The sequence below is a fragment of the Pan troglodytes genome, chromosome 15 (assembly GCF_028858775.2).
Source record: "Pan troglodytes isolate AG18354 chromosome 15, NHGRI_mPanTro3-v2.0_pri, whole genome shotgun sequence".
In the NCBI taxonomy this organism is placed as follows: Eukaryota; Metazoa; Chordata; class Mammalia; order Primates; family Hominidae; genus Pan; species Pan troglodytes.
The window spans coordinates 76,344,633-76,371,723 of NC_072413.2; the positions used below are offsets into that span (position 1 = coordinate 76,344,633).

At 41.1% G+C, this 27,091-nt stretch overlaps 1 protein-coding gene across 44 annotated transcripts in view; it reads left to right on the forward strand.

Moving 5' to 3' along the window:
- NRXN3 (neurexin 3) overlaps positions 1-27,091 on the forward strand; it is a 1,722,001-nt gene that overhangs the window by 224,964 nt on the left and 1,469,946 nt on the right. For 2 of the 44 annotated variants that reach the window (XM_063793834.1, XM_063793836.1), the window contains exons 1-2: positions 5,227-9,050; positions 14,225-14,372. The exons of 38 other annotated variants lie outside the window; for them this stretch is intronic. In XM_063793834.1, the coding sequence (XP_063649904.1) occupies positions 14,339-14,372 (34 nt within the window). In that variant the 5' untranslated portion in view covers positions 5,227-9,050; positions 14,225-14,338. Of the gene's footprint in view, positions 1-5,226; positions 9,051-14,224; positions 14,373-27,091 lie in introns of those variants that run through there. 4 more of the 44 variants (XM_063793845.1, XM_063793843.1, XM_063793835.1 and 1 more) reach the window with 3 other exon arrangements.

Here is a 27,091-nt window from a genome sequence, read left to right on the forward strand (position 1 = left end):
ATCTTCAGGGGCTGTAGTGATATCCCTTCTTTTATTTCTGATATTGACAATTTGTGTCTTCTGTCTAACTTTGTCAGTCTTGCAAGATGCTTGTTGATTTTGAGCTTTTCAAGGAATCATCTCTTTGTTTTATTAATTTTCTATACTTATTTCATTTTTACTTTCATTAGTTGTTGCTTTTGTCTTTATCTTCCATTTACTTTGGATTTATTATGTTTTTTTTAGGTTTTCGAGATGTGGCCTTAGATTATAAATTTGACTTCACCCCTTTTCTAATATATGCAGTTAGTGCTATAAATTTTCCTCTCAGCACTGCTTTAGTTATGTCCTATAAATTTTGATATGTTTTATTTTTCCTTTAGCTTAAAGCACTATTTGGTTTTCTTGAGACTTCCTTTTTGACTTATATATTATTTAGAAATGTCTTATTTAATTTACAACTGTTTACTTATTTTTGTTGTTGTTGTTTCATTTGGTTTAATGTTGGTTGGCACATGCACTGCATATGATTTCAATTATTTTGATTTTGTTGAGGTTTGTTTTGTGGTCCAGGATGTGGACTATCTTGGAAAAAAATGTGTATTCTTTTACTGTTGGGTGGAGTGTTTGATAAATGCCAATTATTAATAGATACTGTTAGTTGATGGTATTATTGGGTTCTATCTCTTTGTGATTTTCTATCTAGTTGTCCTATCGATTATTGAGAGAAGGGTGTGAAGTCTAAAACTCTAATTGGATTTATCTCCTTTTTCCGTTTTCAGTTTTTGCTTCACATACTTTACAGATTTGTTGTTTGGTACAGTTACATTTAGGTGGATTGACTCTTTTATCATTATATGTTAATGCTCTCTGTTTTTGTGATTTTTTTGTCCTGAAGTCTAATGTATTTGATATTAATAGAGCCATTCCTGATTTATTTTGATTATCTTTGTGTGATTTATCTTTTTCTATCATCTTATTTTCATCCTGTCTGTATCACTCTATTAGAATTGAATTCTTTGTAGATAGCATATAGTTGGGTCATGTTTTTAATCTATTTTGCTATTTTCTGTCTTTTACATATTTAGACTCTTTATATTTAATATCATCATTTATATGTAAGGGTGTAAGTCTACTATTTCATTGTTTTCTATTTGTTCTCTGTGTTTCTCTTTTCTTTTTCTGCCTTCCTGTTTGTTATTTGAATTTTTTTTTAATTTAGTATTTTGATTTATCTATGGTATTTTGAATGTATTTCTTTGTATAGCTTTTTAAGTGATTGCTCTAGGTATTACACACACATGCCACACACACTCACACAATCATAGTCTACTAGTCTCATTTTAACTGTCCATGTGAAGTGTGGAAACCTTTACGTAATCCTCCCTTTATGACTCTTTACCCTCCCCTATTTATAATTTTAAATATTTTGCCTACATGTAGTTAGAACCGTGTCACACAGTGTTATAATTTTTATTTCAATCATCAGACAGAATTTAGAAGGCTCAAAGGAGAAGAAAAGTCTATTTGTCCACATTTTTGCTTACTGTGTTGTTCTTCCTGATGTTTTGATTTCTCTTTTAAAAAGTCATTTTCTTTGTTTAGGGAAATTTTGTTAGCCATTATTTGAAGGTAGGTGGTCTTGCAATAACTTCTTTCAGTTTTCTTTCATCTGAAAATATGTTGAGTTTTCCTAATTCCTGAAGGACATTTTCACAGATAAGAATTCCAGATTGACAGTCATTTTCTTTCTGCATTTAAAACATGTTGTGCCACTTCCTCTGGCCTCTATGGCTTTTGATGAGAAATATACTATCATTCAAATTATTTTTCCATTATAGACAAGATGTCATTTTTCTCTGACTGTTTTCAAGATTTTTTTTGGTCTTCAGTTTTGGAAGTTCTGATATGTTATTGTAGTCAGCTCAGATTGCCATCACACAATATCATAGACTGAGGTGGCTTGAACAATAGAAATTTATTTTCTCACTGTCTGTAGGCTACAAGTCTGAGATCAGGGTGCCAGGTGGTCAAATTCTGGTTGGGGCTCTCTTTCTGGCTTACAGATGAGAGAGTTCTCTCTCTTCCTCTTCCTATAAGGCTACTAATCCTATCAAATTAAGACCCTACCTTTATGACCTCATTTAATCCTAATTGCCTCCTAAAAGCCCTATCTCCAAGTACAGTTACGTTGGGAGTTAGGGCTTCAACATATGAATTTTAGGGGTGCACAATTCAGTCCATAGCATGTGCCATCATGTGGATTTAAACATTTTATTTAACCTGCTTGCACTTTACTAATCTTCTTGAGTCATTTAGTTTGATGTCTCTTACCACAGTTGGGGAGTTTTAAGTTATTACTTCTTTAAGTACTTTTCAGCCATGCCTCCTTTGTCCTCTTCCTCTTGGACTTCATTTACAGAAATGTTACACCTTTTGCTATAGTCCACAGACCCTGTGGCTCCATTCACCTTCTTCTCTTTTCTTGCTGCTGTTTAGATTGGGTAATGTCTATCTTCCAATTAACTGATTTTTCTCCCCCTCTGTGTCCTCCATTCTGCTGTTGTGCCCATTCACTGCGATTTTTATTTTGGTTATTGTAGTTTATCAGTTATTCTGTTTTTTTTTCCCATTCTTAAAATGTCATTTTTGTTCTTATTTATATTTTCTTTTTAGTTGCAGAGACTTTTATTTCATTGCTGAGACTATACTCCTTGAAGCACTTTTTTTGTTTGTTTGTTTGTTTGTGACAGAGTCTAGCTCTGTCACCCAGGCTGGAGTGCAGTGGTGCGATTTTGGCTCACTGCAACCTCTACCTCCCGGGTTCAAGTGATTCTCCTGCCTCAGCCTCCCAAGTAGCTGGAATTACAGGCACATGCCACCATGCCAGGCTAATTTTTGTATTTTTAGTAGAGACAGGGTTTCACCAGGTTGCCCAGGCTGGTCTTGAACTCCTGACCTCAAGTGATCTGCCTGCCTTGGCCCCCCCAAAGTGCTGGGATTACAGGCATGAGCCACCGCCCCTGGCCTGAAGCGCTTTTAAAATGACTGTTTTAGGGCCAGGGGCAGTGGCTCATGCCTGTAATCGCAGCCCTTTGGGAGGCTGAGGTGGGCAGATAACCTGAGGTCAGGAGTTCGAGACAAGCCTGGCTAACCTGGTGAAACCCTGTCTCTACTAAAAATACAAAATTAGCTGGGCATGGTGGTGCGTCCCTGTAATCCTAGCTACTCGGGAGGCTGAGGCAGGAGAATTGCTTGAATCCGGGAGGCAGAGGTTGCAGTGAGCCGAGATTGCACCATTGCACTCCAGCCTGGGTGACAAGAGCAAAACTCTGTTTAAAAAAAAAAAAAAAAAAAAAAAAGTATGTAATTCTAACATTTCCATCATTTTGCTATTGGCATCTATTGATTGTCTCTTTTTATTCATTTTGAGATCATCTCAGTTCTTGCTGTGATGTGTTTCCATTGAAACCTGGACACTTTGGTTATTATTTTGAGACTCTGGATCTTATTTAAACTTTCTGTTTTACTTGGCTTTGTCTGACACTTCTCTGTCGGGGAAAGGTGGTTGGGGGAACCACCTCCTTACTATTTCATTCAGGTAAAAGTCTAGGTTCTCTACTTGGCCAATATTGACACATGAGGGTGGGGCTTGTTACTGTTGGGCAGAGTTTGGAGGTCTGGCTTCCTATGAGGCCTCCATTGATACCTCCCTATCTAAGAGTGAAAGAAATGCCTTGTTACTATTCCCCATGTGGCCTCCATTGATACCTCCCTATCTAAGAGTGAAAGAAATGCCTTGTTACTATTCCCCATGTGGCCTCCATTGATACTGTGATGATAATGGTGGAATTGCCTCATTATGTTGGGTGCTGGCAAAAGTCCTGGCTCTCTACTAGGACTTCATTGACATAACCCCAGAGGGGATGGGGAGTGGTGATTTGTTTCTGCTGAATAGAAATAAAAATCCAGGCTCCCCATGTGGTCTCAATTGACACCATGGAGGTGGAGGGTTTTGTTGTTACATGGCAGAGATGAAAGTCCTGGCTCCTGGCTTGGCCTTATCTGATACCACTCAGGCTGGCAAGTTGAGACCCCATTATAGCCTAACAAGTGTGAGGGTCTAGGTTCCTCAGTTGTTCTTCACTGGACTGGGTAGATGTGGGACCACACTCTTTCTGTGATGTTTGGCTGGAGTATGGAAATTGCTTTGTGAAAGTTTTTTGTCTTCCTGGTTCTTTGACTAGAGATAGCAGGCCTTCTATGGGGCTTTTTGTCACATTACCAATTTATTCAATACTTAGTCTGAGATATGCGATACAAAACAAAAACACAGAAAACTTATTGCTGTGTCATTCTTTAGATCTCAAGGTCCTGAATTAGTATACATTCTCCTATCATTTCTTATGGTTGTTTTATGTATAGTATAAAAACAACCGTATACATAATAAAAATACACATAATAAAATATTTAAAAAATCTTATGTTTGTTTTATATATAATATCTAGAGTTTTTAGTTGTACTTAATAGAAGGAATAGAAACAAGCATGTATACTCTATTCTCCCTGAAACAGAAGTCTGTGCACTTGTTTCAAAAACACCAAAACATTTGATAAGTGTATGAGAAATGATGGTCAATTACAGTATAGGCTCATTTTAGAAATAGGAAGGTTCCCAGGGAGCTGTCCAGGGTACTGGACTCTCCTTAAAGCTCTCAGATTCAGTGCATGAGAATTTTCCATTTCTCTGTCTTCTAATTTCTTCTTCTGTTTCACCTTTTTAAATACCAGCCTCTAACTACTCTGCTCTACCCTTCCATACTCAATGTCTAACTGCTGCCTGGTGAATTTGTGGTTAGTTGGCCCTTAATAACTAGTGATGCATTGGCTATTTTTGACAGTAATTTTTATTTGCTATCCATTCTAGCTATTCGCTAGTCTGGCTGAATCCTTGGGAAATTCACAACACTGTCATAGTCTTCAATTGCTTGTGTCACTGCCACCTCTAGCCATTAAGTTGCTCTGTTTTGTAGAATGGTAGAAAAAGTCCTCTGGAAAAATGCAAGGCAGCAGAGAGGCCCCTCCCTCAAGATCCTAATAGTGTCAGAGGGAAACTAGAATTAAGCTATGTAACTAGGGGAAATTTTCTCACATCATTTATCTATACTACATTTATTATTATTTGTTTTTACAATATCTATTGTAACAGAAAATAAATAATTGACCAGTCTGTGTTTTGTTTTCTTTTTCTTTCAGTATTTGCAGAGAAATAACTGTAAAACATTTTACTTCATTCTATTAGAAATATTGAAAGGGGATGATGCAGCCATGGCAGAAAAAGGCATTATTCCCCTTTAAGAGAAATTTCTCTCAGACATAGAAAAAATACAGCAGTCTCCTATTATGAGTTGACCTTGGAGCCAAGAAGTAGTAGTTATTCCCTCCATCCATTCCATTACTAATACAGCAGGCAAAAGTCAGAAAGATTAGTTTCAAAATTTCTATAACCTCGAAGTAAAGTTTCAGCTGTCTTCCTTTATCTGACAGTGTTTTTACTGGTGGTACTTTTAAGACTTAAACCAACCGTAGGCAACTATTTTCTCTTCTTGAGCTTTATGGGCATCTTTTATAGAAACTTTACCTAGCTGTCAGTCTATTAACTCCCAAGTATTTAGTTTGATTCATCGGATTGCAGATATTTCGAAAAGGTACCACAAAAATACATGGGCCTGAGAATCCTCAAGGGGGTTGGATTCCAGTGAGCTAGCGAAGGATCTTCAAGGTGTTTATTGAGCACTTATTCCCTGGACTGTGCATGATGCTGTATAGGCATTATTAAGTTAAGCCTGACAATTCTCTAAGTTATGGACTTAGTATGTAATTGATGGTCTCTGTCTTCAAAGTGGAAATACACTCTCCACTGTGTTTATGAAAATCACTAAATGACTGCCTGGCTGGGTGTATGCAGTGGGTTTCTCTCTGATTACCAGTGATAGATTATCATGATTAATCCTCACCATTTCCCATTCTCCTCTGCACCCTCCCCCAGTTTTTATGATGAAAACCATCTTCATCTGTTTGTGCTGCTATAATAACATACCTGAGACTGGGGAATTTATAAACAAGGGAAATTTATTTCTCACAGTTCTGGAGGCTGAGAAGTCCAATATCAAAGTGCTGGCAGGTTCAGCATCTGGTGAGGACCCTGTTCCCTGCTTCCAAGATGGTGCCTTCTTGCTAATCCTCTGGAGGTGACAAATGCTCTGTCCTCACACGGTAAAAGGTGGAAAAGCAAAAAGGTCTAAGTTAGTTCCCTCCAGTCATTTTATAAGGCACTAGTGGGGTCCCAAAATGCCACTTTTTATTTTTTTTGAGATGGCGTCTTTCTCTGTTGCCCAGGCTGGAGTGCAATAGCTTGATCTTGGCTCACTGCAGCCACCGCCTCCTGGGTTCAAGTGATTCTCCTGCCTCAGCTTCCTGAGTAGCTGGAATTACAGGCACCCGCCACCATGCCTGACTAATTTTTGTATTTTTAGTAGAGACATAGTTTTGTCATATTGGCCAGGCTGATCTTGAACTCCTGACCTCAGGTGATCTGCCCTCCTGAGCCTCCCAAAGTGCTGGGATTACAGGCGGGAGCCACCACGTCTGGCCCAAAGACCACTTTTTAATACCATCACAGTGAGGATTAAATTTCGACAGTGGAAGGTGGAAAAGCAAAAAGGCCTAAGTTAGTTCTCTCCAGACCTTTTATAAGGCACTAGTTGGGTCCCAAAAGGCCACTTTTTAATACCACCACAATGAGGATTAAATTTTAACATAAATTTTGGAAGGGACATAAACATTCAATTCATAAATCAAAGGCAGATATTATGCTCCTTTGCTTGAACAAATAGCCAGTCTCTGGCAATGGACCATTTTCTAACTTGTATAAAGCTGGCTGGCCCACATAAGGATTCAATCCATAACTCATACTTAACTTCTTGATCTAACCAGCTAAACTATTCATTATAGTTAAAAAGGCAATACACAATAGAGGAACATACTCGCTAGTTTCTAAGTTTTAGTAATTTTCAATGCCTTGACTAGATCAAACTAGTAAGATACAGAGCCTGCATTTGATTCCAGGTTTGCTGAATTCCAATGTTGTACAGCTTTAAAAAGGGAATTATTGCATGCTTTAAAATGGTGTTTCTGTCTCACTGCATGTGGTGAGTGATGAATCACTGAATGGATGATTAACTGTTCTGAATGGTGCGGTTTATTACACATTGTACATTGTGTGCTATGCACCACTGACCTGCATAGGATCTATGTGTGTTCTTCTGAATATTGAAAAAATGAGGAAAATGGTACTTTCTATCTGCCCCTGAGGATGTTATGTGTATTAATAAACTAGCATCTTTGAAGAAAAGATCCACATGCAACGACCTTTTCATTTGATAGCAAGAAGTCTGAATTAGTGAAAAGTCAGAATAAGTGATTACTTGGAATTTTAAAAAATCACCTTCAAGAACATTCAGTAGTGAAAACAAAGATTTATTAAGTGGATTGATGGGTCTTTTATTGAATATGTAATAATTCTTAGGAAATTCCTATTTATATGAATTATAAGTGAGTAGGTGCTGCCCAAGTGCTTAAAAGCCATTTGTTCTTTTAAGAATCTTCACCATTCCTTCTAAGACTTTGGAGCATTTGGTGATGTCCTTAACAAGCCATTGTATATAGCAGAGGAGTAAAGTGGAATCACACATAAATGGTCACATATTTCAAATATGAAGATGTAAACAGTTTAGGGTCTACTCTGAGCACCTACTTAGAGTAGTAGAGCTGAGCAGTTGAAGTCATTTGTTCTGAAATCACATAGGTCTAATCCTGAAATCCCCTCTTAACCATGTGACTTTGGACAGGTTACCTAGTATCTCTAACATCACCTGTGCTCATTTCTAAAATGGAAAGAATACTGATTAGACATATCTTATACGATTTGGGGGCTACTAAATAAGATAATGCATGAAAAGTACTATGAATCATATTTACAACATAATAAAGATCAGCTGCTTCTATTATTAATATTAACACTATTAATAAGGAGTAATTTTACAAATGATGCTCTCTCCCTGTGAGAGGTTATGGGTAACAACTGAGTCTATATTTGTTAGCATCATAAGAAGACAACTCCATATATAGTATTCTGCCCCCGGATTTCTGCTTCTTGTTTAAGGTGGGAGCAAAGAAATGACAGGTTCAATCCAAAATATCTTTGAGTTGTTCAGCTAACCGTGGAATTGGGTGAAGGATTTAGGATGGCTATGTTTTGGATCTGAAATAAGGGGATTTCAAGACTCCTGTATTTACTACAGAATATTCCAAACATTTGCAGCTACCTTGAAACTATGAATCAGCCAATAGGAAGAAGGGGCCCCAGGTAACTGCTGTAGAAACACTGCCGGCTTTCGCCCTGGCTTCTTTTCTGCTCACTGCAGTAGCAACTTAGCTTCAAAATGTCCTCTTTAGTCATGCATTCTGATCAAAGTAGTTATTTAAAGATTGTGGCTAATAGTAGAGTAGATACCCCTGGTATTTCCCAGAGCAGAGCTCGCATTCTGGGAATCTTAGGTCCATGTGACTTCCTGAGTCAGTGATTCACACTGAGAAAAGAGATAGGTTTGGCATGACACAATCTGCAGATTCAAATAAATCCCCTGGGAGAGAATGAGGCTGCTGAGAGTCCTCTTTGCTGGCTGAAGCTCCCAATGTATGCACAAAACACCCTGTCCCGGGCCCCAGATGTGTGCAGGTTTCTAATTGCCGGTGCTGCACTAAGATTTGAAGGGTGAGAGAGTTGCAAAATCACGAACACCGAGGGCGGTGTTAGGAAGGCAGCTTCCTGCACACTGTTGTAGGTGTTAGTGAGATTATCAATTGCTCCGGGAGAGACACAGGACTGGAGGGCTTGAGGAATGTGGTGGTCCCTCTCTTCGTTGTTTCTGCCCCCTGAGGTTGTGCTTTCTCAGGGATATGCACTCTGCACTTCCATTCCTGCAGTGAAATTAACTCGAGCTTGGCAGGTAAGTCTTTCAGCTCACCTTTAAAAAGAAAAGATATGTGAGCTGCGGTGGGGGTGGGCTGTTCCCCATTTGCCTTACATTGGATGTATTTTATTGGTGCAAAGTGGTATTTGGAAGCTTAAATGTGGGGCAGAGGTTTGAAGTAGCCAGATGAACTCTGTGGCCCTGAGAGAAGAGAAAGGATAAACAAAAGAAAGGGAAGGGGACTCAGGCATTTTTCTTCTAATAAATCTCTAATTTTTCTTGGAAATTTTGCCTCCAGGCCGATGCCTGGCCCCAGAACAGGGTCTTTGGCATGAGTTATAGCTGTGATGTTCCCTATTTTCCTTTTTTTTTTTTAAGTTGTCGCTGCATGGGAGCAGGCAGACAGAAACAGGGTTGCATGTTGTCAATACAGGCTGCAGAAGTCAATAAGCAGCCAGACAGGGAATGAAATTGGAGGAGGCAGCTATAGATTTCTTAGGTTATTTCTTGTGAGTTTTTCAGAACTTGTGTGATTTAGGCTTGTCAGATACTATTTTGAGCTGGGCTGAGACAAACACATTCCCCTAGTGCACCAGATGTTGCCTGCAGCCTCCCAATTTCTGGAGGCACCTGGGTCGGCTTTCTTGGGGGCAAGGGAATGTCCAAGCAAAGGTCAGGAATGAGGGAATTGGAAACTATGATGGGGAAAACAACTGTTTTACTGCTCTAGAATCTAACAGAAATCATAATGTCACCCTGGAGATAATTATTATGCTGTTAGTGATCAGCTTGAGACCAGGGACTGTGCCTCATTCAATTCACTGCTTGGATCAGAGTGAAAACTCAATAAATGTACAATGATTAAATGTTAGTATCAAAATACATACTTTTGGGATAAGCTCAGATTGATATTCTGGGTTCTGCTTAGAATGATAAGATGGAGTAATAAGGGAGAGTAATGTTGATTGGTAGATAATTATGAAGAAATGAGTTCTGTTAAATAGTAGATTAATATCTGCAAGTGGAATTATTAGACAAGGACACACAAACACAGGGTCTCTCTGCCTGCCTATCGTCTGTCTACTTTCATCTCTGTCTTGTGTTTCACTTGATTCCAGAAGAATTTCAGGCAGCTTATGGGACAAGTTTAATGAAAATTAACATCATTAGGGATAAAAATGACAAAATATATAGGCTTCATCCAGCAATTGATCTTCTGTGGTTCTACAGTGACATGGACAACAGATAACTGAAATGTAAGGGTTACTGTAACTTCATTTAAGCATTTATTTTAACCTCTTCTTCCACTAATCTCATGCTTGATGCTACAAACCTAGAGTAAAGTAGATGAATGTTCTGGCCCTGCTGTGGGTCCCAGTGAGGTAAAACTAGCAAAGGGCAGATAACAGTCATGCAGGGGGTTGAGTCATACATGGAGGGTTGAACGTTTTGCCCTTTGGAGGTGATAAAGCAGATAATTGGGTGGCTCCTCTCCATTCCATAGGCTGGGCTGCTCTGTCATAGCTTCACAGTGCTTTGCTTACTTTTTCTTCCCCTATTTGAAACTGAATCAGGAAGATCATATTTCCCTTCCGATCCTGCTTAATAAAATATTCTATTATTTTCTCAGCTGCAAAAGTATACTATTATCACTGATCATTCCCTCCTCATCTCAGAGGGTTTGTCACTGGCCACAGTTTATATACAAGCTATACAGGCTGCCTGGAACTTGAATTGGCTTTAGAGTGGATGCTGGGGAAGGGGCGGGGGGGTTCCAGGTATCTGATGAATTCCTGCAACCGCAGGGCTGGGAGCCTGGCGGGGAGCCAAGGGGATTGTGGACAGATGCTGTGCTTGCTGGGTCGACCTGGCTCAGCTAATATTCCCAGACTTGGAGCTGGGGGACACATTCATTTCATTCAACCCATAAAAAATATGGACTTAATATCAACTATGCGTATGGCATGGAATTCTTGGCATACTCAGGGTGTCAAACCCAGGAGTCCCTGTTCCCCAAGTAGCTGACTCTGCTACCCACATAGCAGGTGCTGTTACATTGTCTAGTTTATTTCTCTTGGATGGGAAAATAATTTTATCCTATTCACAAATGAGGAAACCGAGACTCACATATTATGCACCATGCCTAAGATTGCAGGTAGTGAATGGATGAATCATGAGGGAAACTGTTTACTTCAACTGTACTGCACATCTGTAAGAAAAGACATTCAGGAAAGACTTTTACAAGACAGTGCATGCTAAGGGCTAGGAAGTTTGGTGAGAGATGGCTCCCATGGAGAAGTAGAAATTAAGATGGGCTTCGAAGCATGAGCAGATGACAAAAAAGCCCAATCCAAACTGGCTTAAACAGCAAGGGGGTGGTTATTGACTCATGTGATTGAGAAGATCAATGTGACCAAGGTCTGGATATTTCTGTCTTTTGTCTCCTACCGAGTTGGCTTTATCCTCAATTCAGCTACTTGAAGTCCTCTGGACCCTACCCCCCCGGAAGCTGAAGGATGACTGCGGGAGTTTCAGTCCCCTACATAGTTCCTGGGGCCACTTTCTCTCATTAGCCACAACTGTGGCTGGGGGTAGACAGGAGACAGTTTATTCTGTACCCTCTACTAAACAGCATAGGTAAGACTAATAGAGAATAAATTTTGCAAAAGGAAAATCTGGGTAGGAGAAGGGGAACGAATGGTTGGTAGCCCACTAATGTCCCATAGCAGAGGATTTAGAGAGGCAAGGGGAGCAGAAATCCTCACAGCACAAGCACTGGTAGCAGTGGAGGGTGGGTAGGCCTGAGTTAGAAGTTAAGATGCCAGTCTTCTGATGTTCCTGGGAATAGATGTTTTGGCCAGCTATGTCTTATTACCAGTGCTCACTGATCCCAAAACTACCTTGCTGCATGCTGATAGAGTCCTCCTAGACCTCAGAGGTTGGAGGTGGGGGTGAGAGGGTCTTAGTTTACTAAGGTAGAAATCAGTGAACTGGTAGGGTCAGATCATGTCAGTGGAAATGATCCCAAGATTCCCTGACTGATCTGAGGCTGCATATACCCTGCACTCTAATAGCCCATTGATGTCAGCTCTTGGCTACCTGCTCCAGTGAAACTCGGGTCCTAAAAATCAACAGGTGCTCAGTGATAAAGCAGGGTACAAGGAGACAAAGAGAGGGTCTTAGGGACTGGGATCCTGTTGAATGGTCCTAAGAAGATATGACATTTGTTGTTTCACTAACTCCTACCAACTCATGCCTAGGTTTGCTCAAAGGGCTTTTGTTTCTGGAGGCATATCCTGAGGTCCTGAGTGGGAAGCTTAGAGCTTGGCCCATTAAAACAGAGAACTCATTTTTCTTTCTTTTCCAGAAAAGCAAAGAAGCATCATGGGTAATGAAAAAAAATACTGCACTAGGAGGAACCAGGAGACATGAGTTTGGCCTGGGATCTACATGTACTGATTCCTGTTTGACTTTGTATAAGCTTCTTTAATTTCTGCTGCTAAGCCACCTATTAAGGTGTTTTTTTTGTTGTTGTTTTTTCCCTTATTTCCTCAGATAGAATTATTTTGTAGTCAAGCTTTGTTATTCTAGCAAAGAAACCTGGGGTTATGCTTTGGAAGGCCATTTTTTTTCCTGTGTTTGAACCAAATTGAATTTAGCAGGTGCAAAGGGCTGCAGAAGAGATTTGGCGATTGATAGAATTATAGCCAGGATTCAGAGGGCCCTCAGGAGTCCTAGGCATTGACTCTTTGAGCCCTGTGCTGAAATCACCCCTCAAGCTTTCCTCTATCCAGGCTCTTCTCTTGTGTGTGTAACACCATGCCATGCCCAGCCACACTTGGGAATAATCTCAGATTCCGTATCTTTACCTCTCTTTTTAATTTTGCTGCTCAGCCTCTCTGTGCTGCCTTCACACATCCCATTAGTCAACAAAGTCCTATTGATTTTATATCCAAATTTCTCTTAAACCCACACCATCTTGTTCATCCCCACTGTTCCAGTGCTGCTCCTCCCTCATTGGACTCTTACAATTGCTGCTTTACTGTGCATGGGATATGAGAGGTCCTCCATAAATAGCATTTGAACAAATGCAGAATGAGATAATAACACAGGTGAAATGACGTGAAACAGGCCTGAGTTCTCAATCTTCTACTTATGTGGGATAGACATGGGTTGGTATTTCTAGAAATAATTATAGGAAAGAACTATGTTCTTTTGTAGTCAACTCACCACGTGTCTGAAGTTACCTTATTTCCATCTCATGAAGATGTTTAACAAGTTCATGTGAAATAAACTGTTTCTACTGGGAAGACCATGTCCAAGTCTTCCCACATTCTGATGGAGGTGCCACACCCTCCCCTGCTTCTCTAGGGTCTCATTTTACCATCCTCATTTTGCCAGCCTCTGGGAAACCTGATCTAAGCCTATGCAATGCTGAAAGTGCCTGCTTAACAGCTTGGAAGGGAGGAGAGGCAATTTATTTGCTCAATTGAATTACCTGTTTACACTTCTGATCTCCCAAGCATATGTCAGAACAAGAAGAGAATAGAAGAAATTGTTAACATTGCATGGAACTAGGGAGTCCACATATAAGAGAAATTTATCACATGAAAACGCTTGCTTTCTTTGGTGGTGAATCTCTTTCACCATCAGAATTGCCTCCCTCCTGTCATTTACCTTGCAACAAATTTTCCTTTACAATATCTTTACTCAGGGTGCCTTTCCTCTGAAAACAGAAACACCTAGTTGACATCTCACCACTTTGCTGCTTTGGTTGCAGCATAGTGATGGAATGACAAGCCCACTCCATAGGTGCCTCTGAATAGCTTATTTCAGGGAGCTGCAAGACAACTATTTGCTCAGAAAATTCTCACGAGGGTGATGGTTTTCAAAGCAGGAAGGAGAGGGAATTCCTGGTACACTTCCTCTCTGCATTGCTGGAGAAATGAAGAAACACTTGAAGGCAAAGTCATAAGTCAGGTTGAAGATGGTTTCTGGTGGAGTGGTTTGGAGATTTCATCTCAAGTTGAGAGCTGTCCCGGTATAGCTTCTACCTGACTTGTTTATTTCTCAGCTATTAATAGAAACTAACAGAGTGAGGATGGTCCAGGAATCTCTCCCATAATGTCCTACTTCAGGACTTGAAATTCTATTAGAAATTCAATTTTAATATCATGGGATAAAATATAAATGCATGAATCTCTTTGCAGAACCCCTGCCAAGGGACAGCCTTCAATAAATACGAAGCTGGACACTAGGCTGGTTGCTACAAATACAAAGAAAAGCAAGTCATATCATCTCCTACCAAGGAGCTCACAACCTGGATGATGATGCCAATTCTAAGACTAACAAGAACAGGTACTAGCGTAGATGGTGGTTTCTATATGCTAGGTACCATTCTATGTGCTTTACGTGCTGAAGTCATTGCATTATCACAACAAGCCTATAAGACTCTTATCCCTGTTTTACAGGTGAGGAAACTGGGACACTGTCTTGTTAAGTGTCTTGCCTGAAGTCACAGGATTAACATGTACAAGGCAGAGAGAAAAGAGGCGTGGTCAGGGAGTAAGAGAGATACATGTACAGACCACTGATGTGGACTCATCATCTCCATAACTGCCCCTTTGCCCTTCCTTTGCATTCAAAATTATTATCTCTCTCTCATTCAATTTAGCTATTTCTATGAAGGGGTGAAAATCCCTAACCTCTTGATATGAATTTAGCATTCAAAGGCACCTGAGACGAGGAAGGCAGAAAGTGTTCAGTATAATTTGGGTCTGCTTCCTGATTTTTCTCAGGTTTGGTCAAGAGGCTGAAAAGCAAATAGAATGCAATGGCAGGCACACACACATAAGGAGCTTATTGAAAAGATAGATCTCAATTTCTAGTATTTCCACCAGGCATTATGACCCTGACACCTTTTTCAGTTATGGTACTCTATCAGGGTTACTTTGATTATAAGTGACAGGAAAACCCAACCCAAACTGCCTTAAGCCAAAGGAAATTTTAGAGGGTCCCATAAGGAGAAAGTCTAGGGGTTGCTCTGGGTCTAGGAACAGCTTGATACAAGATCTCATGTAGTATTGCCGGGTTTTCTGTTCTCTTCTTTGAACTTAGTTCTCCTCCTCTTGCCTCATGATCACAAAATTGATGCAGCAGCTCCAACCCTTACTTTACTTAGCTTCTGTCTAGGGGGAGATATAATAGTTACTTTTCTGAATTATCAGAAAGAGTCCTGGGCTTTTCTATCGTTGGCCCTATTAAGTTACCTGCCTGTTTCTAGATCAGTAACTGTGCCCATGGAAATAAATTACACTGATTAGCTTAGGCCAATGGGTATAAGAATAAATGAAAGTGGAGAACCAGTAAGTCTCTGAGGAAATTCAGTTTACGCTGGAGAATGGTAGTGACATCTTCAATGGAAGCTTCTTGAGTGACCTATGTTATAGCTCTGTTAGATGGCGTGGTCCCTCCAGGGCTAACAGCATCTATAATACCTATGTTTCCTTATTCTCCTCCTTACCTATCAGTATGTCTGCTCTATGCTCAGGAGTATTCCACAGTGGCTCAGTGGCATGAATAATAGGAAATAATGTCTAAATGGACTAGAAGACATAAGGTGGCTTTTTCAATGGCCCTTAAGTTTCTTAACTCCTGAGCCAGGGTTCTTCTTCAGACCAGAGGGACCTGGAACATCTTTGGTCCTACAGATGGTGTTGGTTGGGTATCAGCATATGGGGAGATACGTGGGTGGGAGCAGCTGATGTCAGAAGGCCTGAGTTGGAACATTGGATTACAATCAAAGGAAAAATCTTGAGCCTTCAATTGATGAAAAAACCTCCTTAGTTGAAAAATGCAAAACTCTGGCAGACTCCTTCTGAGGATGATGAAGAAAAGACAAGACTCTCTGAAATAATTAAAACTCCGCAGGAGGGATATTATTATATATGGGGTTACTAGAAGGGGAGTCAGGATTAGGGTTAGGATTAGGGGAGTTATTAGACAGGGAGTCAGGGCCTCCTGCCATGGGAACTTCTTGTCAGTGATTTCTTCCCTTGGCCCTGAGATAGGCAGCTTGGTGGAGAAGGCTTATACTTCTTAGCTGGGTGACCTTGGAAAATTCACTTAATCTCGCTGGGTCTATATTTCATAATCTGTAAATGAGGATAATAGGAAGACCAGGTTCATGAAGAAATTATGAAAATTAAATGAAAATGTTATGTTCAAACTCATGCAAGCTTGGCCAATAGCCAACCATTTGGTCAACATTAGTTTCAGTTATTTTCTCCCTGTCTGTAAACTCTAGAGTTTACAAACTCAACAATTTGGAGGTTTTTCTCCCCACGCAGCACATGACTTCACAACACTAAGCATGTCGATAGTGAATTAACTTGTCATTAACGTATGGGTTTTATTATTATGTTTGCTTTTGAATTAGTATTTTGAGCAGTTGCATCAGATCACAGAACAGTGGAGGGGTTCTGATTAAGCTGAGCCTTTCCCTGCTGCAGCACAGGCCCTGGGTGAGGGCCATTTGTATTAGGATCCCTGCCTTGCCCCTGACTAGCCAGATCACTTTGGTCTCTGACCTCAGTGTCCTGATTAGTCCACATGGGGATAATAATACCTTCTCACAAGGTTATTGTGAGAATTTGAGACAATTCCTAGAAAGCCTGGTTCTTTTATGAGCTGTGTATTCATTCATTGTCAGTGCCCACTCTGTGGGATTTTGCAATTTAAAACATCACTTCCATGCATGGCTGTCTCTGGAAGGGTATGGGCCCAGAGGACCTCATCTGGTGATGGGGAAGCCCCCTAAATTGCTCATACGTATACATGTAAAATCAAAATCCACCAGTGCAGTTCTCCCTGCACCTCCCCCTATCCAAGCATGGGGCCAGGGTGGCTGCCAGATTGTTTTTTCCAAGGGTTGACCCTGTTTTCATGCTCCTGTGATTTACTTACAGAAGGGATTATCACATTGGATGAGAGGCTGAATTTCATAGACCTCAAATGTCCTTTTCCAACTCTGAGATTTTATGTGTCTATGTTTTCATTTCCAAATAGAAAATAACCCTTATCATTGCTAATGGTATTCCCTTAAGGAAGTTACTTAATCTTTCTATTTCTCAATTTCTTATTTTTAGAATAGAATGGATTATATTCCCTACATCCTAGGATGGGTGTGAGATTTAAACAAAGAATGCATGTAAGATGTTCAGCACAGTGTAGTAAGACGTTAATGGTGCTCACTGATAGACATTTCTTATTTGGGACATAATAGAGTGACATTTCCTGACTCACTTGTCATTGGAAGGGGCTATATGACTAAGTCTGGCCAATGAGCTGTGAGCCCAATAAGGTCTGTGACTTCTGGATCAGGGCACTGAAGTGTGCATGTGTGACTTCTGGCACAGCAACCATAACATTCAACATGGTGGCTGCTCAGTCAGCCTGGGTCCCGAGCATCCCAGCCAACATAATGGCAGGTACTGTGAGAGGGAAATAACTTGTGGTGCACTAAGGCACTTGAAATTTGGAGGTGTTTTTTTACTGTTCTGTAACTTCACCTGCATTGATTGATACGCACATTGTTTTATCCAAGATAATAATAACTAATATTACTTGGGCATTTGCTATGTGCCAGGTGAGTATTGGTTCACATTTTGCAATACCCTAGAACATACATATTATTATTAATCTCATATTTAGATGGGGAAACTAAGGTTAGAAATGTTAAGTAACTTACCCAGGGTCACCCAGCCAGTAAGGGGAAGAGTGGGGATTTAAACCCAGGTCACGTGACTTCAGAGCTTGAGCTCTTAACCGCTGCTCACCCGACTCCATAGACCAAACCTGTGGTTTCATGGTATGATCAACTAACATTAATTCTGCTTTCCCTTTCTCTTGAACTGCATCCCCTGTAGTTTGATTTGGAAGTGATTTCCTTTGTTGGCCATTACTCTTCAGAGTGGTGGTGAGGTTGGGAAGCCAGCAGAGTGGCCTGCTGTGGGTATTGAATGCTGATGTTGTCATAGGAAGTCTCTCATTTGCTTTGCTTTGCTTGACTACTTTTTGGTTTTTAACCTGTTATTTAAGCCAAAGTATTTGATATGGGAACAGGAAGCCTCTTAAGGGTAAGGAAGGCATTTTGTCTTCTTACCTTTGCTTGAAGGCATCAAGATGATTGTCTTGGGTCAGAGTCAGAGCATGAGATGGGGATTCTTCTTTAAGTGATTTGTTGAGGGAGTTCTCTTGGGGAAAAGCTACAAGGAAGTGAGGGAGGAAGAGCAGGGCCAGGGAAGCTAAGCAAAGATGTGGTATAGCTGAGGTCTAGCTCAGCCTGATCCACAGAGGAGCTGAGCATGACTTGTGACACAGAGTTTGCTCTGCACTGAGGCAACAGGGCTAAGTTTGTTTGTTTGTTTTTTTGGACAGAGTTTTACTCTTGTTGCCCAGGCTGGAGTGCAATGGCATAATCTTGGCTCACCACAACCTCCACCTACTGGGTTCAAGCGATTCTCCTGCCTCAGCCTCTGGAGTAGCTGGGATTACAGGCATGTGCCACCACGCCCGGCTAATTTTCTATTTTCAGTAGAGACGGGGTTTCTCCATGTTGGTCAGGCTGGTCTTGAACTCCCGACCTCAGGTGATCCGGCTGAGGCCTCCCAAATTGCTGGGATTACAGGCATGAGCCACCGCACCTGGCCTGGGCTAAGCTTTTATACTCCTGCATCAGGTGGTTATTGGCCTTGGGTGTAACCTCCCAGATGTCTCCAGGTGAAGTGGCTCCCATTAGCTAAAGACAATTCTGCAGAGAAGGATGAGGTGCAGCGTAATTAGCAGCCAACACCTGCAGCAGTTGGGGGATGAGTGCACTTGCCAGGTAAAGGAGACCTGGAAGGGGCACCAAAAACATCCACTATAGTGTTTGAGGTCAGTGGCCCATCTGATACGGCTTAGCTCTGTGTTCCCACCCAAATTTCACCTTGAATTGTAATAATCCCCATGTGTCCATGAGAGGGACCCTGTGGGAGGTAACTGAATCATGGGGGCAGGTTTTTGCCATGCTGTTTTTGTGACAGTGAGTAAGTCTTATGAGATCTAGTCGTTTTATAAAAGAGAGTTCCCCTGCACATGCCCTCTTGCCTGTCAGCATGTAAGACATGCCTTTGCTCTTCCTTTGCCTTCTGCCATGATAGTGAGGCCTCCCCAGCCATGTGGAACTGTGAATCCATTAAACCTTTTTCCTTTATAAATTACCCAGTCTTGGGTACGTCTTTATTAGCAGCATGAGAACAGGCTAATACACCATCCTTTTTGGATTTGTGATTTTTTTTTTTCTGGGGGTGATATTGTCAAGTTGAGAGGAGGTAGTGAAGTGTGTAAGGTGTAAGTGTAGTGGTGGCATGTGGCCTTGTCAGGGCCTCAGCACATGCCTTTTATTGACACTGAAGTGTTGTGTGTAGGACTGTGTAAGGGCAGGGTGGGTGTTGTGCACGCTGTCCTGATCTTTGGACCTAGAACTGATACATTGTGTCTAGTCACCAGGGGAGTTGTCCCTTTCTATCTTTTTAGACGGGCAAGTTGGCTGCCAAAAATGTTTAGGCAATTCTGGTGGTGTTTTCCTTTCTCGTGAAATAGGCGGCTTCAACCTCATAGAATAAGAATCAGCCACTCTGCCTAACAATATTAATACTAACACCAATGCCCTTTATTAAGTGCCAGGGGATTTACTTGTATTACCAGATCTATTCCTCTCCATGACCCTGCGAGATGGGAATCATAGGATCCATTTGATGGTCCAGAATAATAAATATTAGGAAGAGTCAGCATTTTGTCCAAGGGCACACCATTAAAACAGTTTGCGTCAAAGTAGCAAAGAAAATAAATCACAGCATCAAAGAACAGGAGATTAAGAGAAACTGATGAAAAACCACACGATCTCGGAGGGGTAGAGAATACTATATTTATAATGGAGAAGTCTGACTCTTTGGATTAATATAAAAATCTTGCCATGTAGCATGTGGGAGAGGAGAGCAAGGGAGGCTCACGTGCTGGAGACAGGATTTGGTTCCAATGCTATCTGACTCTAAGGCTGATACATCTTTCTGTGCCATGGTGTTTTAATAAGCATGTAATTTAGAAATGTCCACCCACTTACTTCGGAACCATAGATTTCATTAAAGGAGAGTAAAAACCCAGGCTTTGGATACAGACAGACTTGAGAAACAGCTCTAAGATTTGGGCAAGGCTGGTCTTGAACTCCCAACCTCTCTATTCATCCTCTCTATGCCTCAGTTTCCTATTTGTTAAATGGGGATAATATTTAGCTTGCATGACTGTCATATGGATGAGATGACAGCATGTATACAAAATGCCTATCATGTAAAAAGCACTTAGTCTTTACCAGTTATTTTAATATATTCATGAAGAAGTTTCAGTTTTGTCGAGGAGAAAAGAGGCTGTGTCAGTTCTTTATTCTCTCATAACAAACTGTCACAACATTTGGCAGTTTAAACAATAACAATTTGTTATTTCCCATGAGTTGAGGGGTTGACTGGGTAAGCCGTCCAGTTAGTTATATTTCATGTAATGTTAGCTTAGTCATTTATGTGGTTGCATTCAGCTGTGAACTTAGCTGGGCCTGGGATGTACAGGAAGGCTCCTTCCCAAGACCTTCACAACTCCTCTCGTTGCTCAATTGTCTAACCCAGCTTCTTACATGGTGACTAGATTTCAAGTTCTCCAAAGTGGAAGCATCCCTGCTGCTATGGACTGAATGTTTGTGTCCCCTTGAAATTGCTATGTCGAAGCCCTTATCCCCAGGGTGATGGTGTTTGGAGGTAGGACATCTGGGGGTCATTAGAGTTTGATGAAGTCATGACATTGGAGCACTTATGATGAAATTAATGCTTATGAAACGAGGAAGAGATGAGATCTCTGCATGCATGCACCAAGGAAGGCCATGGGAGGACAAATCCAGAAACACGGCTCTCACCAAGAACCCAACTATGCCGGCACACTGATCTCAGACTTCCAACCTGTAGAAACATGAGATATAAATGTTCATGGTCTAATCTCCATCTGCTGTACTCTGTTATAGCAGCCTGAACTAAGACACTTGTCTTCTTAAGGTTTAGCCTGGAATTGGTGCACCGTCAATTCTATAAGTAAAGCAAGTCACATGGACAATGTGGATTCAAGGGAGGGAAATTAAACTCAGAGTATTGTTGGCAGAATGGCATGCATGTACTTGAAGGGGAGGAGTGATTGGCAGCCATATTTGAAGACTATCTCTCTTGGATACATTCATCCTAGATCATTCATAAACAAGGTGATTTTATGAGAAGTTTAATTCTTACTGTTCTGCATTTGCAGTGCAGACATTTACCATGATGACTTATTCCCTGTAGAGTGGGTTAATGTTTTCAGACATGGCTTCAGAGGACCTGGGGCTTCAGTCGAGCCCTGAATAAAGGATAGGAAATTGCTATGGAAGGAAAAGAAAAGGATCTGTTGTATGCTTTGTTTTTTTCACTCACATGAACCAGGACAAACTCAGTGTGCCTTGGGTAAGGAGGGTGGCGACACTGATTTTAACTGTCAAATTGATCTAGAGTTGTCAGATGGGATAATTTAACCCTCAAATGAAGGTGATTTATCCTATGTATTGTGATCAAATAGTCATCTAAGTCACTCCCCATGAGCTCTGGTAAATCACTTTTAGTACATATTGAAAGTGACCGTATTGTATTTTATTGCAGAATTGCGTCTTATAGTAATAACTAATGCATGCCATTGGCTTTTGCTCTAGCACTGAATTACACTCACTTGGAGGCACATGGATCCAGGTGGGCACTGTTGCTTCCATTTGCTTGTCCACAGTCAGAACTGAGAGGCAGGTAGGAAAACTGTACTGCTGCAGTCTTTGTAGATTAGCTCAATTCAGAGACACCTGTGGTCTTGTGAAATGCCAAACTTTACTCCAGTGGCATTTGGGTCAATGTGAACTAGGATGGGCCTAGCAATTCTATTAGGTGAATGACAAGTGCTTTGTAACGAAACAGAAGGACTTTATTTAAACAGATATAAGGACTGGACAGAAATCAGGCTTAAATTATACCTTATCTGGGCTCCTGCTGTAACCTTGTAACTGGTCTTACCACTTGTGGTCTCAAGACTATTTTGTCCTGCAGCCCCCAGAGCAATCTCCCTGAAATGCAAGGTCAACTATGCTGGCCCCCGGCTTAAAGCCATCATGGCTTCCCAATGCCTGTGGGATGTTGTCCACACTCTTAGCTTAGCTTACAAGGCTCTCCATAGTCTGGCTCCTGCCCACCTGTCCAGCTGCATCTTGAGCCACTGCCCATTTTGAACTTTCCATGCTACCTACATACCGTAATTCGCTTCTCCACACTGTTGTTCATGTCCTTCTGTCTGCCTGAGATGCGCTCTCCCAGCTTCCTGACTCTGACCTCCTTTGCCTGGCCAACTCCTTCTGGTGCTGGAAGATGCACCACAAACATGCCCCCATGGGAGCATGCGCAGATGCTCTCAGGCTGTGCTCATAATTTCCTGAGTATCTCCCCTCATCATTTCACTTCTCACGTAGCATTATTATGACTTATTTAGGCCTGTAGCTCTACTACTAGATGGACTGTGAGCTCCTTGAAGGCAGGAACCCATCTTAATAATATGGGTATCCCAAGAAACCAGCACAATAACTGGTTGGCCCAGAGGAGATGCTCAATAAATGTTTGTGGTATTAGTAAATTTATGAAAATACCTCTTTGGGTTGTCACAGAAGCACATGAGCAGTGGAGACAAGATTCTCATCTTGAATCTGAGTTTCCTTTGATCTGAGGAGCTTCCTGTTTTGAGGTTACACATTTATTTTAGAGACAGAGTCTCACTCTTGTCCCCCAGGCTGGAGTGCAATGGCGCGATCTGGTCTCACTGCAACCTGCACCTCCTGGGTTCAAGCGATTCTCCTCTCTTAGCCTCCTGAGTAGCTGGAATTACAGGTGCATGCCACCACGCCCAGCTAATTTTTGTATTTTTAGTAGAGACAGGGTTTCGCCACATTGGCCAGGCTGGTCTCAAACTCCTGACCTCAGATGATCCACCCATCTCAGCCTCCCAAAGTGCTGGGATTACAGGCATGAGCCCCCAAGCCTGGCCTGAGGTTGCATATTTAGGTTGGAATTAGTGTGCATGTTCTCCATGAAGGTGAAATTTGTATGGCTCTGGGACCTAAAAGCCTAGGCAAGGGCATAGAGATATATTAGCCTGGGGTGGACTGGGGAATGTTTTACTAGTTAGCATTACGTGAGAAATTAAGCAAGTCTTACACACATGGATTTGAGACCCAGAATCTGCTCCATTTCTGGGGCTTTTGTGTGTTAGAAATAAGTACAGCTGATTATTTCATTTATGTTGGTGGATTTGGGGCTGCCAAGCTTCTCTGAAGGGCCCACATTTTCCTTTGGTACTCTATTTCTCATTTTGCCCTTAGAAATAAGGAATCTTGGAGTAAATTCCAGAGGTGGTAGGAGAAGGGAGAATGCATTCCCACATTGGTAGCTAAGGTTCATAAGCTCCTAGAAAAGAAGGGAAAGATCTCTGAGCCTAGAACATGGGACTCCCCTTTCTTACTGTAATTTGCAGACAGATTGGGGCAAGAAACTCCATGCAGCTTGGAAACATGTCAGAGTGTGCCTTACAAGGCAACAAGGCAAATACAGGAGGAAAAAGGTAGGCTGCTGTTTGGTCTTTAGAAACAAGCATTTTCTTACATCCTTTTATTCCCGGTATATGTCCTATGAAAGTCATTCTGGTAGCAATGGTAATAGTACTATTAATAATAATGATGTACATATATTGGATGTGTTCAACATGCCAGGCACCATGCCAAGCTTTTTACCTGGCTTACTTCATTTCAATTTATAACTTTATGAGGCAGATACATTTTCATTTCCATGTTACAGATGAGGCACAGAGAGGCATAGAAACTTGCCCAAGCTTGGAGGAGCTGGGATTTCAACTTAATCTAACACAGCACTGTATGTTCTCAAGTTGTCACTATATTACCTCCCAAACAACATTTACACTAACAAGTGCAGCCAATGTTTATTGAGTGCTAACTCTGTGCTGGGCACATTGCCAACCTTTACATGAAGAGCCTCAGTTACCCCTCAGCACCATCTTTGGGGTGGGTTATTATTATCCTTATTTCAAAGATCAAACAACTGAGACTTAGAGATTCAGTAACATGTCCAAGGTCACACAGCTAGTTCATGGTGGGACCTGAGTTCATTCTTAGGCTGCTTGTCTCCTAAGCCTCTAGTCCAACTTTTTTATTTTTTTATTTTATTTTATTTTTTGATAGGGTCTCTCACTGTGTCACCCAGGCTGGAGTACAGTGGCGTGATTTCGGCTCACTACAACTCTGCCTCTCAGGCTCAAGCGATTCTCCTGCCTCAGCCTCCTGAGTAGCTGGGATTACAGGTGCTTGCCTCTACCACCTGGCTAATTTTTGTATTTTTAGTAGAGATGGGGTTTCACCATGTTGGCCAGGCTTCTTGGCCTCCCTGAGTTCTGGGATTACAGGCATGAGCCACCATGCCTGGCCATAGTCCAACTTTTAAATTTTGGTTTAGGAAGTGTTTTTTATCCCATCAATCCAGATCTCCCTCTCATAGTCAGTTTTCACCTCTTCCCTGGGGATATGGCTCAAGGAGAACTTTCATCATCTTCAAATGCAAAGACCATGTGGCAATTAGAGTGTGGGGGATTCCAAGCCCCTTCTGGTGATTGTGGACTTGAAAAGCAGTAGTGGTAATGAATAATTAAAGGTTAAACAAAGGGAATAGTTCTAGAGACTGGGTGAAGGGGAGCCTGTTTTATTCCACTGAGTTTGAAGCCAGAACACCATGTCTTGGCACTGACATGCCTTGGAGACTTCGTATTGATGATCATGGCTAACTGACTCTTTCTCAGCTCTCAGTATCATTCATAGTCAGGACTTTACATGTCACACACACACACACACACACACACACACACGTAAAGTCCTGACTACCAGTGATAATAATACATAGTTTTTTGGGGGAAGAAGGGATGCCTCTTGTATGCACAGCACTCAACTTCTGCTTTTGGGCAGGGAAGATGGAAAAAAGGGTAAAATGGGGTTATTTGTCCCAAGTTGACTTGACAGTCTAAGCAGGGGGATAAGGCAGATGAATATGTGAACAATATTTTGGTAGATTAGCTTGGTTAGAGGATTTTCAAACTTTTTGAAATTATAAAACCTACAAATATATATTTTTTAAATCACAAAACAAAACCTTAATGAATCAGTAAAATTCTCATAATCTTTATACAGGAAAGGTAGTAGAGCAAAGTTTATATCAGTTTGCAACTACAGATTTATGCCCTTACATATGAGTGGTAGATATGTGAAATATGCTTATTAGTAATAAAGTGAAGAGGATGTTATAGAGAGGGATGCAATAAAATTTATCTTTTTCTTCATGTTCCTCATCTGGGTCACCATGAAACTAATGTGAACAGTTTCCAGCTCCAGGCAAAACATTTACACTCCTCACCTTTCAGTGCTATCATTTGTTGCACTCGGGAACAAATGTGCAGCTTCAGGGTGAGAATGGAAGAATATATAGGCAAAAGAAGAGCTATGAAATATATTAATAACAAATATTCTCACCTAAAAACTATGAATTTCAAGATCACACTTAAGGTCCACCTCAATTTAAAAAATGTCCTGAGGATCTGAATAATGACAATTGGAAAATTAAAAGAGCATTGATAGCTTAAGTGCCAATGAACTCAAGGCCAAGATCCCAGTTTTCATGCAAACTGGTGGCTCTGACTTCGTTCCACTGCTATAGCCTTGGCTGAGGATCTTACAAGTGGGTTTTTGAAATGGATTCGGGTGGACGCTCAGGGAGAGCACCTGTTACCTCCATGGGGCAAAGGCTCAATGTAGGGAACTTATGAGAGTTGGAGAGCATGATGTGTGTTGTGTAGACAGCACAGCATGGGGACCCAGCACTGCCCTCATCGACATTTCTCTTAGAAAATGTGATTACAAGGCAGGCAGATCACAACGTCAAGAGATCAAGACCATCCTGGCCAACATGGTGAAACCCTGTCTCTACTAAAAATACAAAAATTAGCTGGGTGTGGTGGCGTGTGCCTGTAGTCCCAGCTACTCAGTAGGCTGAGGCAGGAGAATCTCTTGAACCCGGGAGGCGGAGCTTGCAGCGAGCCGAGATTGTGCCATTGCACTCTAGCCTGGTGACAGACTGAGACTCCATCTCAAAAAAAAAAAAAAAAAGAAAAGAAAACGTGATTACACTGTAGGAGCTGGAGGATTGTTACTAAATCATTCAAAATAGCAAAAGTTAAAAATAAAATAGCGACCAGTTAAAAATATTCCACTGGTCTAACAAGGAGGATATAAATAAATTATGATGCCTAATAGATATAATATTAGGAATATTTTTCAGCCATTAAAAACTATGTTTTAGAAGAGTATTTAATAATGGGGATATTAGAGATAAATACAGATAGATTTAGGTATAAAATGGAGACTATTTCTTTCTTTAAAGTACTATCTTGATTTTTTTAAGTCAGTATATCCATCTCTCTTTCCCTAGCAAATATTCTCCAGAGAAACAGACAAACATTTTTCATTGGCCATCTCTGGATATAAGGTAATTTTAGTTTTCTTTCTTTCTTTCTTTTTATTTTTTAAAAAAGAGATGGAGTCTCGCTATGTTGCTCAGGCTGGCATCAAACTTGTGAGCTCATGCGATCTGCCCCTCTCAGCCTACCAATGTGCTAGGATTACAGGCATGAGCCACCACGCCTGGCCTGATTTTAATTTTCCTATTTACATCTTTCTGATTAACTTTTTCCCTTATAATCACATATTGTCTTTGCAACCATAAAAAAAAAGCAACAAGCGCCAGCTCTTTCTCTAGTGGCGTGTTAATCCTATGCAGTATTGGAATGGGAGCAGGCAGAGGGCTTGGTCCTAGATGCTCCGTTTA